Source organism: Vicugna pacos, chromosome 14 (genome assembly GCF_048564905.1).
Source record: "Vicugna pacos chromosome 14, VicPac4, whole genome shotgun sequence".
In the NCBI taxonomy this organism is placed as follows: Eukaryota; Metazoa; Chordata; class Mammalia; order Artiodactyla; family Camelidae; genus Vicugna; species Vicugna pacos.
The window spans coordinates 61,640,662-61,652,926 of record NC_133000.1 but is presented as its reverse complement, the minus strand read 5'-3'; the positions used below and the strand labels follow the sequence as shown (position 1 = coordinate 61,652,926).

General features: G+C 43.4%; 1 protein-coding gene across 1 annotated transcript in view; it reads right to left on the bottom strand.

The window, feature by feature from the left end:
• Positions 1–4,053: 4,053 nt before the first annotated feature.
• DNAJC3 (DnaJ heat shock protein family (Hsp40) member C3) overlaps positions 4,054–12,265 on the bottom strand; it is a 53,902-nt gene continuing 45,690 nt past the window's right edge. The window contains exons 10-12 of the mRNA XM_072976462.1: positions 8,483–8,615; positions 7,470–7,618; positions 4,054–5,768 (exon numbers count right to left, since the gene is read on the bottom strand). Coding sequence (XP_072832563.1) covers positions 5,611–5,768; positions 7,470–7,618; positions 8,483–8,615 — 440 coding nt within the window. The 3' untranslated portion in view covers positions 4,054–5,610. The remainder of the gene's footprint in view (positions 5,769–7,469; positions 7,619–8,482; positions 8,616–12,265) is intronic.

Genomic DNA, 12,265 nt, shown 5'->3' with positions numbered 1-12,265 from the left:
CTGCTGTATATTAGATGAGTAGGAAGAGTAAAACTATCCAGCTATTCTAGAAGCATGGGCTCTTGGGATCGGAGGAGACCTCAATGTCATTTGGACCCCGTCCCCTGAAGAAGCTGACTCGGTAGAGCTGAGGTGAGCGTGGGAATCATAACTTGTTTAAGCAGCTCTCCAGATGACTGTTAGTAAGTGAGGCTTGAGGACCATCTAATAGACTTTAACCTGTGTGCCAGCCCCCCCTTACACGGCCCTGCCGGGTAAAGCCTCAGGCCGTCTTGGAAACCCCAGACCCATATGGAACCGTCTGCCCCTAGAGACTGGCGGGTCCGTCTCTGGACAGCTCCACACCGAGCACCCAGCGAGCCAGACGTTGTCTCCTGGCAGCCTCTACTCTTGCTCCTTCGAGCTCTTCTGAACATATCTAATCCTTCTCTATTTGACGGCACAGCTCCTTAGCGTATTTGAGAATAACTACTCTGCTCCCAGCAGCGTCATTCATTCCTAATAAGAGATCACAAGGCCACTCGCACTCTCTCAGGAACCTCCCTCTGTAACTTGTTAGTGTCTGTCTGTGATGACACGGAGTGCTCCGGGTGTGGCCTGCCTGATGGAACGCGACTATTCCTGTGGCTTTCCAGGGTCCCAAGGGCTGGAGTGGTAACCTGCCCTGGGCAGCCAGTTCCATGGGGTCTCTGGCTCATTCCTCTTCAGAGTCGGTGTAACGTCAGGCTTGGTGAGAGGTAAGAGACTAAGTACGCTTCTCGCTGAGGCCAAATGCACCAACCCGGCTAACTGAGCTCTCCTGTGACGTTCTGGGCAGAAGCCCAGCCGACAGTTAGAGGGCACGCGCTGGGCAATGGCACCTGATTGCCACAGTCACTCCTGACTTCCACCTCCAGTGTGCATGAGCCTGTTTCACAGACTGTGAGCTCAAACTGCAGAATAATGTAAATAGCCTCAATGGCTCTCCTCCCAGTTTGTATCTTGTCATTTGAATGGTTAAATTTACATGTCTTATTTCCAGATAAATGATACCTTGTATCTGAAAATCCAGATTTATAAATGTCTTTACAGGGCGGTTCTCCTTTAAGGTGGCTCACTTTAAAATTTTTGTGTCAAGTGCATATACCTGCTGTGACACATGGAAATCTCCCGTCCTCAGGGACACTTCAGGGAGCTGAACCGCAGGCCTGTGGTGAGCATGTGGCAGGAGCCCGAGGGCACCAACAGATGTTCCCCCTCCTGGATTCTGGTTTTCAGACCTTGTATCAATTTTTAACAAAAATCAAATCCTGGGAGAGAGGAAAATTGGTTATTTTCTATCTGTGAGAAGTTACAGTCCACGCCCTCCTCCTCCTCCTCAGAGGAAAGTCAGAACAGAGTTCAGCTGAGAGCTAGATTTCGGAGCTTTAACCAGGTAAAGACATGTAAGTTTTAGGTATAAAGTAAACCCAGAATCTGAGGCTAAAGACAATCCAAAGTCTTCACGCCTCTCAGAGGCTCCAGTACAGGAGGTTAGACTCCAGCGGTCCTCAAGTTCAGAGCCTAGGACCTCCCCCCAGAGGGAGAGAGGACTTCCAGGAAGCACAGGCTGTCAGCCTGCAGTTACAGGTAAAATCAGGCTTTTCCTTAATATTAAAAGTGCAGTTTGCCACGAGTGGGAACCTGCCCAGAGAAATGGGTGTTCCTGCATGCCAGGTCCCAACTCCAGTGCCTGAGATGCTTTATACCATATACCTTTCACAAAAATGTGCATGTTATGGTATAAAAGAGAGCATCCTCAAAACCAAATTAAGTATTAGATTTCAATAGTACTGAGAGTGAAGCACTGGCCTCTCACAGGCACAGGCCACGCTGTCCTGGACTGCAGGAGTTAAGAGCTCTTGGGATCAGGGAGAGCCCTTGGCATCTCAGTCGCAGATCACACATAAAGCAGAGGTGGAACAGACTCCAAAAGACTAAAAAGGAGTTGAAGGCAAGAAAGTACTGATTTGACCATAAATATTTTTATTAAATGTGAAAATACACGGGCATAAAAATAGTACCCATATTTGGTAGACATGTCTGAAACCCACTTCAATTAATTTTCAGTGTCTTTTTTATTAAAACACTAAGTTGAGATGGAGTAAGTTACTTAGTCTTGTTCATTCAAACCAACTACAGCCTTGCAGTAGGAGGAGTATTTTAACTTACCGAACATCTCCAATTTTTACCTGCTCTTCGCTCTGCTCTCCACTACAGGTAAGAGGTTCAACCACAGAGGAGGGAAACAAAACCTGTTTACTATACACAGAGCCACGCAGTGGCTAATTTTACTCTTAAATCATTCAGCAAATGAGATCATCCATTAAACACAACAAATTATCTCCACCTATTAACAGTATGTGCAATTACAGAATAAACTCTGCTACTAACAAACAAAAAAGGAATGATCTGATTTAGAGTAAGGCTGTTGTTGACAAATCAGTACTTGGCTTCCTCCTTCCTTAATAAATGTGGGAAAGTCAACTACATTCAGCAAAGGTGCATTACTTTCTCTGGGTTACCCACTGATATGCAGTCAGTGAAGACTCAGCACAAGGCCTGTCACCAGTGCTCCATCCCTTGAAGGAGGCACAACCCTGGCTTAGGAGCCACCTTCAACTTAGGCATCTTGTGCCCTCTTTTCATGGTAAACATCACACACAACTTCTGACCAATTTCATGCTTTAAAGGTGAACTCTTTCATACTCCACCATGCATAGCAAATCATGCCAATTTCAAAGTGTGATTCTAGTTGCTTTTTTTTCCCCTACTTGGTTATCAGTAGTATTTTTCTCTTAAAAAAAACGGGGGGTAGTTTTTACATTCCATTATCAGAGTCCCAGTTCTTTTTTTATACTGATATTTAAAATGAACTTTTAATACTACCTAAAGAGAAAGAAGTTTTAAAATTAGTACATCCAATTCACATTTGTAAACTACTGAAGTCGTTTTCCAATTTTCATTTATCCATGATGAGAAAGCACAAACTTTCAGAAGGGGGCATTAAATTAATTTATGCTCTCTTTTAGAACTTTTCTTGTTTAGAGGCTGATATGTTTAATACTTGCTGCTGTGGAAAATACGCACAGTGTACGGACCACTCCTGGAGCTCACTGAGGAGGGAAGGAAGAGTTTGAGACAGGAACGCCATACAGCCAAGGCTAGCTGCCTTATTCTCCTCTTCCAGAAAGAGCCAGGTTACCAGGCACCTGCGGTCTGGGGAGCGGTCCTGGGAGTAGCCCAGGTCAGGGGCTCTTCCTGCTCCGCTGGTAACATTTTCCTCCACCAGGCTGCCCGGACCGATGCTCATGCTGCCACACTCCCAGCACTTCTCTCTCTCACTGTGAGGGGGACCATTGGGTGGCCATCTTCCCACGCAGGCAGACACCGGAAGACTGCTGGTGACCCTCCAGGCTGGAACTTAAAGGTCCTTATTTTCTTCATCAATCAGCAAAACCAGAGTCCAGAGAGTTTCTCAGTGGCGTTGGCACTTGGCACCATAGCTGCTTCTCTCTCATCATGAAAAGTAACCCTGCACGTTTGTTACAGTGACCAAAATAAATCCACGGTGAGACTTTAGGAACGGGACTTACAGTTATTACAGGTGGAGAGAGAAATGAAGCCAGCAACCCTCTAGGCAGCAGGGGGTGGCAGTCAGCGAGGTGACAGGTGCTGGGGACACACGGCCCACGTGGCCCAGCCCCCAACCATCTCGGCTCCCTCTAGCTCCTCGTTGGCAACTTTTCACCCTCTCCTCCCAATGGAGGGGCACATGATTTGATACTTCCTTTGTTCTGATTCTGTGTGAAAATTCTTACTTGTCAAAAGTAGGAAGAAGCCATCGCTCAATTTCAAAGAGGTCACAGTGACATCGTATACAAAAGAACCAGACTGAAAGAAACAGTGCCGATAATAACCGATGAAGTAATCAGAATGAAGAATAAGCAAATGTGAATTTCCCTTAGAAATTATTTTCACACGGGTTTGAATTTTAAGACAATAAAACAAAATGAAAGCTGCAAAGCTGTTCACTACTTTTCAAAATGCAACGTTGTTTATTGGTAAGAAAAACTAAATAGATGCAAAAAGCACTTGTCTCAGTTTTTAAAAAATTTTTTGCCACATATGTTTCAGGATGACTGCAGAAGAAAACGATTTGTGCTTGGCTGGCTGTTGTGGGTATCAGCGGTCAGGATGGCCCCCACAACTCAAAGAAAATGCTTGATTTCCTACAAACAATATATTAGGCTCATAGTGCTTAAAATGCTTCAAAATGCTCTGACGCAAAAACAAAAACCTTTCCAGAATAAAGGTAATAATTCTTATCTAAAGTAACTCTTAAATTTTAAATGCAGCATCAATAGTTCCATAAATATTTAATGCTCTTCATTAAAATAACTCATTTTTTAGGGAAAAAATTACCCAATATATAAAGACTGAATAATTCATTTCTTAAAAGGTAAGAAGGAGGTATCCCAAGAAGAGATGCCATCTTGATGGTGGGAACCTGCCAGCGCTGACAAGACCTGCACACCTGTGGGTTCTTCTAGGCAGGAGGACACCGAGAGGCATCAACGTCTGGCAGGGGGTGGCCTGCCAGCTGACGCCCACCTCAGACAGTCCCATGTGGCTCCCCACACACAGTCCACGGTCGGTCGGCCAGGGGCCAGGACGTGAGAGAAGCTGCCGGCTGAGTTTTTTAAAGTGGGAAAGGGCGTTCTTTTTGTTTATGTTGAGCGAGCAACTTTACATTTCTAAGTCAATCCTGTTACAGGAAATGCTGTTTAACTCACAACTTCAGTTGTTAAAGTATTTCATTCTACACTTTAGCAATATTATTTTAAATACCACTGTTTTATTATCTGAACCTATTTTGCATTTTACCTTTTAGTTTGTTGTGTTTCATATTAAACAAAAGGGCCTGTAGGTTTTTACAATTAATTCTATTTCAGTGGTTTTCAGTATTCTGCAAGTACTGAAACAACAAAAATACATGCTTAACATCAGCCCAGCTCTAACCCTGGCTCCAGTGACTATCATTTGGTAGGAGGTTTTCTAAGAGAGGGCTCAGCCTACCTTCAGTGACAGCCACACTCATGCTCTTAGAGATGGAAACACACACGGATTAAGGAGGCCCTGTAATTTAACATATTTACAAGTGACTGGACTGACCAAAATCTAAGCAAAGTTGTCCCTAAGAACATACAGCTCAGAATTTCATATTCTCTCTGAGAATCCTCCTTACACACGCAGGCACTGACATACTACGCAAGGATATGGAGAGAAGAATTTCCACGCGCTCCAGTGTAGAAAAAATAACAAAATCTGCGAGCCTGCCTCAGACCGTTTCTCCAGACATTCACCACAGGGTCAGGCTGCTCTGCCAGAACCAGAACCAGTCCCGCCTCCCTGCCTCACAAACCCATCAAGTCTAAAATGGGTAAGAACGGCTATTTCCTGTTAAAACAATTCTTTGGTCATAGACAAACTGAAAGGTTGGAAGATTTTTTTTCATTAGGATCCCGAACAAGGCTTTTTTGTTTTTAATCTTTAAAAAAATTAAGGAGGAAGAGCAGAAAAACAGCGGCTTTAATTGAAGTGGAATTTAAATCTAAAAGGTCCGCCTGAGCTGAAGGGATTGAACCCTTGCCATGAGTTCCAGCTTCTGTGGAAGGGGCTGCCGCCACCTCCTTGTTGGCTCTCTGCATCCAGGGGGTCTTCTCCGTCGTCAAACTTCTTCCTCATTTCTACAACAGAGACCAGCACATTCAGACCCAGGCGCTGACTGAGGTCAGGAAAGGGTGGGTTCTGGGGACTACACCTCCCAGTTGTCAGAACAGTGGTACCTCATGCTCAGGTCCTGGCTCTCCCTTCCCCACCCAGCTCAGAGGTTTCGTCTCAGGAGAAACAGACTAGAGAAACCAGCCACAGAGAAGAGGGTGAGGATCAGGGTTGAAAATGGGCACTGATTAAAATTCTGACCCCCTAAATCTCCCCTCGCAAGAAGCTACCCAAGGAAACTCTTATCTGAGAAACATGAGTGACCACAGAGAAGGACCTGCCAAAGTTACACGGGCGCTTCTGAGCCAACAGCCACGACACCATCCTAACCCCAGACGTTGAAGGCGGCCAGGCGCAACCTCGTCAACCTGTGAGGCGTCTGATCAGCTTCCTGGTGCCTCACCATCAAGTCTGAAGAGGACGAAGGTTCCCTATTGTACGAACCAAGAGGCCACTCCTGCGCCTGTCAGTCCTGAGGTAAGTCCCTGATGAGACAGGCCAATGCAGGCAAGTCGGGGAGAGGCATCAGACGAGCAAGCTCATATCGTCAGAGATTAGAAAAAGCTATTTCACCTTTAAAACAAGGACAGGGGCCAATAAAAAGGAACGGAGCACAGAAAAGAACCCTTAGGAGTTAAGAGGGCGGCTCTTTTCTCGACGCGTGCCGCCCTGCTCCTCAGCCCTGCTCGCCGCGGCTCAGCTCCGGAGCCCCCTCCCGGCCGATGCAGCCGCCCCCGTGCCACACAAGCTGAGAGGACACAGCCCATCAGAGGCGCTGCTGACTGAAAGAGCCACCAGCATGCACCCTCCTGTGCTTCAGTAATCCCAGCCTCCCTCCCTGGATTATAAAGTACTTGAGAACAAACATCATTTAATTTGTTTCATAGCGTAAGTGATACGTTCAAAAAGTTGTCAAATGGGCATAAAATTTAATTTCCTTCTATTCTGTTGAACTTGTCTAGCTCAAGTCATAGTTTGTCCTACTGACATGGACAGCCACAGAAAAGCAGGAGATACTAGCTTACCATGAAGTTCCTTCTGAAAATGTCAAAGCATTGTTCAACAGTACCTAAATTCTTAGCTGTCGCCCTCTTATTTGCAAGGTCATTTTAGCTTATAATGAAATAACATTTATAGCAGCCAGTAAATCTAATGATGGCTTGATTTCGGGCAAGATTCCCAGGAGCCACTCAGAAGGCGGGGCAGCCCCTCGCCCACCACGGTGCGCCCCGGCTGGGCAGCAGTGGCCAGCTTCCTAACCTGTAAGCTGGTACGAGGATTCACGCTGCGGAGCTGGAAGGAACCCAAGAGGAGCCCTCTGATTCTTGTGCTTTCACACCACAGGTGAAAACCACTGAGGCCCAAAGAAGTCCTAGGAATTTGTTCAAGAAGAGGTAAGAGTTGCCCTTAGGTCTTCTGAGTCCACACCTAGAGGTCTTTCCCCTGCACCGAGCATGGGAGGGGCCCGAGTCGGACGGGGACAGCCACAAGGACGGACTTATGAAAATGCAAGGCCGGGACAGTCACCGTCTCCGGGCGTCAGCCCCCCAGGCCCACTGACCACGCTCTCCACCGTCCACTTCCGACACAGCCTCTAAGACGGGTGAAGGCACCAGTCTCCGATTCAGCCATTTCAAGAGAACAAAAACATTAAAGGTAGACAGTACCTGGATCAGAGAGGACTTCTTTAGCAGCTGCTATGTCAATGAACTTTTTCTCAGCTTTTTTCTTTTCTTCTTCATTCTGAAAGTTATCCGGGTGCCACTGCAGTGCTAATTTTCTGTATGCTTTAATGATTTCTTGCTTTTTGGCATTTCTGAAGGGAGGTAAAATTAATTAACAATCAGTAGTTAAGAAATGTCCAACACACACTACCACAGAAAGCTAAGAGACAGGTAAGATCCCACTGGCAAACGAGCAACCTGGTTTTCTGAACGGAGCCAGCAGTATCAGGCTGAACGTCGGACACACAGAGCTCTGGACGATCATTAAACTGGCTGGGCTTCCTGGAATACTGGCTCACATTAGAATCTCACTGGGAATAAATTAAAGTACTCCTGCTCTTTATAATGTTCCTATAAAAAGTTGCATTGATGCATTTTTAAACTTTCCAAATTTCCAAACTAGCATGATCCAGTTCTTGACATTAAAATAGACACCTGACTCTTTGAAGCCTAGTTTCTATTTTGCTTCCAGATTAGCTTAATTAGAAAGAACAAAGTCTCAGACTTCTGATTGAAAGACTGATGGTTCCCTTCTTCAGGGAAGATGGGTCATATAAAACCACATTTTGAGTACATTACCTTTTCCCTGTGCCTGCAATTCATTCTAAAAGTGCCACGTTATTTTTAGGCCTAGAGAAGTTTTCTTTTCCCCAAACGCTCTCTCCCTCCTGTCCCCACCAAAAGAAAGTTCACTCCTACCTTCTTAAAAAAATCTAGGCCTAGGACCTATTCATGCTACAGTGTCCTGTCTTTGTTAACTACTGCTAATTCTCCAGCATTGCATGACTAGTCTCTGTCAAAGAAACGTATCTGTGATACAGTCAAAATAGCTTTATGATGTTACAGATTGTTAGGGTTATGATGGAAATAACATAAGGAAATGAATCAGAGAGGGGAAAAAAGCAACAATTAGTTTAGTTAAAAGTACCAATGCAAATTTTATATTAATAATTCACCTTTTTACTCCCAAGATTTTATAATAATCTCGTTTCTGCGACTGTTTCAACAGCCTCTGTGCTTTCTCTAGACCTTCTCGAATCTGCTGATCATTCTCATTGTGTTCCTGAGCAGTTTCATAATCCTGAATAGCTGTCAAAATATATTTAAGATAATGCTGTTAAGAGGAAGTACAATTTGTGACCTTCACGTCCCCTGCAAATACCATAAAGTCACCATCCCCAGCACCTTCTCTGGCCTTTGCTATGAGCCTAAGAAGTGATACCACCTTAATTTTGTTCAAGACTGCAAAAGGCATAATTAAGGCTGAGGTTAGGTAGCGTATTGCTCCCACTCAGTAAAACCCACTGCTGCCTGCTTCCCTGCCACCCTCCCAACATGATCTCCCCTCAACCAGGAGGTGTTTTAGTATCAGCCCTAAACACAAAGCATCTTACCATCACTGAGACTGAGGTGACTGTTACACAGGGAAATAAGACAGCAAAGAAAATCGCAGTTAGCTCTGGGGCCACAGGCCAGAAGAACCAGAGGCTCAGGAAGGGAGCGGGAGGAATCGTCGGCAATCCGAATGACTCTTCACCCACCGGTGTCAACACAAACTAGCACAAACCTCATTTTTTTTTAAAGTGTCAATCAAAACAGAAAACCACAGAAGCCCTGGTATGGGAAGTCTGATGACAATCCACACCTTTTATTTCAGATTAAATATTTACAAAATAGAAGGCATCTGGATATCTAACGTCAGCAGGAAGTCTACACAGCAGGCCTGAGACTTACCCTGCGGAGGGGCTGCTGGCAAGGCCGGCCCTTGCCCGATGACTGGGAAGTTGGATTTCAGCAGCATTCTCACCACCCCCTGATAAGAATGGCTCGCTGTACATAAACCATTTGTACAAACAACGTGGTCTCTGCCACACATCTCGCCTCCTGGGAACCTGGAATTTTCGCATGGGCTAGGCAGAAGGTGCCTACCCGGCAGCCCTACTAAAAGCCCTGGTACCGGGTCTCTGCCGACCTCCCTGGCAGATAACGCTCCACCCGTGCTGAGGAATTACGCTGGTCCCGCGTGATTTCACAGAGACACCTGGAGCCTTGCACCCGGTTTCCTCTGAATTTCACCCCAGGCACCTTCCCCCTTTGCTCATCCTGTTTTGTATCCTTTCACGAGAACAAACTGAGCCCTAAGTACAACTGCATGCTGAGGCCAGTGTGTCCTCCCTTCAAATCACCAAATCTCGGGGCGGGTTTGGGAAGCACCAACACAAATTTTTCTCAATGTTCTCCCTGGACAGATGATTCAAATAATGAATTGTTGGCTTCAAATTCTAGTTTTTTATGGAAATGGATTTCACTATGGAAAAGACATCTCTCTGGATAATGTCTCAGCATTTGCCTTGGCAACAGCTAATCCTGGAAGGGGTTTAGGAAGGCACCTTGGGCAGATTAAAATGAGAAATACTAGAATAAGATGGACAGATGTAGTTATCCTGCACTGCCTAGAAAAATGAACCAACACTACCCTTGGTTCATGAGGGAAAGGGGGGGCACTTCAAGCTTTTATCCCAATTTCTGCCTCAATGCATTAATATTAAATATTAATATGAAACATTAAAAATTACTGTCACCCAAGTGACATAAAATACCTTTCCAATTTAGTACACAAACACAAAGCCATTATAAATAGTAGTGAGGTTTGACTTGCAATACTCATAGCACTTGATATCACAACCTAGTAAGGCAATGTACTTTGAAGGAGTTTAATACAAGGGGAAAATGCTTCAATATACTCAATTTTACTACTTATGCAAACTCTACATTTAAAATATGTTTTCAGTCTTAATTGTTCAGAATATCTCCCCCAAAGCAGTCTTCCGTCTCTTATCTTTTAACACTTAAGAATGGAGGGTATAGCTCAGTGGTGGAGTGCGCGCCTAGGAAGCACGAGGTCCAGGGTTCAATCCCCAGTATTGCCATTAAAAAAATCAATCAGGGGGAGGGTATAGTTCAAGCAGTAGGGCACATGCTTAGCATACACAAGTTCCTGGATTCATCTGCAGTACCTCCTGCAAAAATACATCAGTAAACTTAACTACCTCTGCCCCCCCCAAAAAAAATTTTTTAATCAATTAAATAAACCAGATTACCTCCCCCCACCAAAAAATTAAATAAATAAAAATTTAAAATTAAAAATTTTTAATTGAGGTACAGTCAATTTACAATGTGCCAATTTCTGGTGTACAGCACAATGCTTCGGTCATACATGAATATACATATTTTCATATTCTTTTTCACTATAAGCTACAAGATATTGAATATAGTTCCCTGTGCTATACAGTATGAACTTGTTTATCTATTTTATATATACTAATATCTACAAATCTCAAACTCCTAATTTATCCCTTCTCACCCACTTCCCCTCTGGTAACCATAAGTTTGTTTTCTATGTCTGTGAGTCTGTTTCTGTTTTGTAAATAAGTTCATTTGTCTTTTTTTTTTTTAGATTCCACATATAAGTGATATTTGTCTTTCTCTTTCTGGCTTACTTCACTTAGAATGACATTCTCCAGGGCCATCCATGTTGCTGCAAATGGCATTATTTTATCATTTTTATGGCTGAGTAGTATTCCATTGTATAAATATACCACAGCTTCTTTATCCAGTCACTGTGTCAATGGACATTTAGGTTGTTTCCATGTCTTAGCTATTGTAAATAGTGCTCTATGAACACTGGGGTGCAGGCGTCTTTCTGAATTAAGGTTCTCTCTGGATATATGCCCAGGAGGAGGATTAAATGTCCATCAACAGGTAACTGGATAAAGAAGCTGTAGTTTATTTATACAATGGAGTACTACTCAGCCATAAAAAAATAAAATAATGCCATTCACAGGAACATGGATGGACCTGGAAAATGTCATTCTAAGTGAAATAAGCCAGAAAGAGAAAGAAAAATACCATATGATATCACTTTTATGTGGAATCTTTAAAAAAAAAAAGAAAAAAGACAAATGAACTTATTTACAAAACAGAAACAGACTCACAGACCTAGAGAACAAATTTATGGTTACCAGTGGGGGAGAGGGTGGGAAGGAATAAATTGGGAGTTCGAGATTTGCAGAATCTAACTTATATATATATAGAATAGTTAAACAACAAGTTCATACTGTATCACACAGGGAACTATATTCAATATCTTGCAGTAACTTATGGTGAAAAAGAATATGAAAACGAATATATGTATGTTCATGTATAACTGAAGCATTATGCTGTGCATCAGAAACTGACACAACATTGTAAACTATACTTCAATAAAAATATATTTTAAAAAGCTTAAGAAAAATATTTCACATTATAGGAAAAATACAAAATTACTGATTTTGAAAATTCACATGATTACGGATAGGTAACTAATTAGGAATTCAATGTGGATGACGTAAGATTTCTCACTGACATAAATTAGATAGCTCATTTTTAATGATGTTTTCTCAGATTCCACTTTCTAAGGGGGAATCTTCAAAAAAAGTAGATGACATTCAATTATGTTTATCCCATATATCTGAGCAGCTGTAAATATATAAGCCAGAAATATTAAGGCCCTGAATACATAGTATATAACATACTAGCCAATTCATTTTCTAACCTCTAAACCTAAAAACATTTCACCTTGCCCAAATTATTCTTCTTTCGTATTCCCCTCACCCAGGTCTTAAGGAGCAATACAAACAACCAGATCAAGATGGCAGACAGCACAGGACTGTGCTTGCCCTCCATCCGACTAAAGTGAC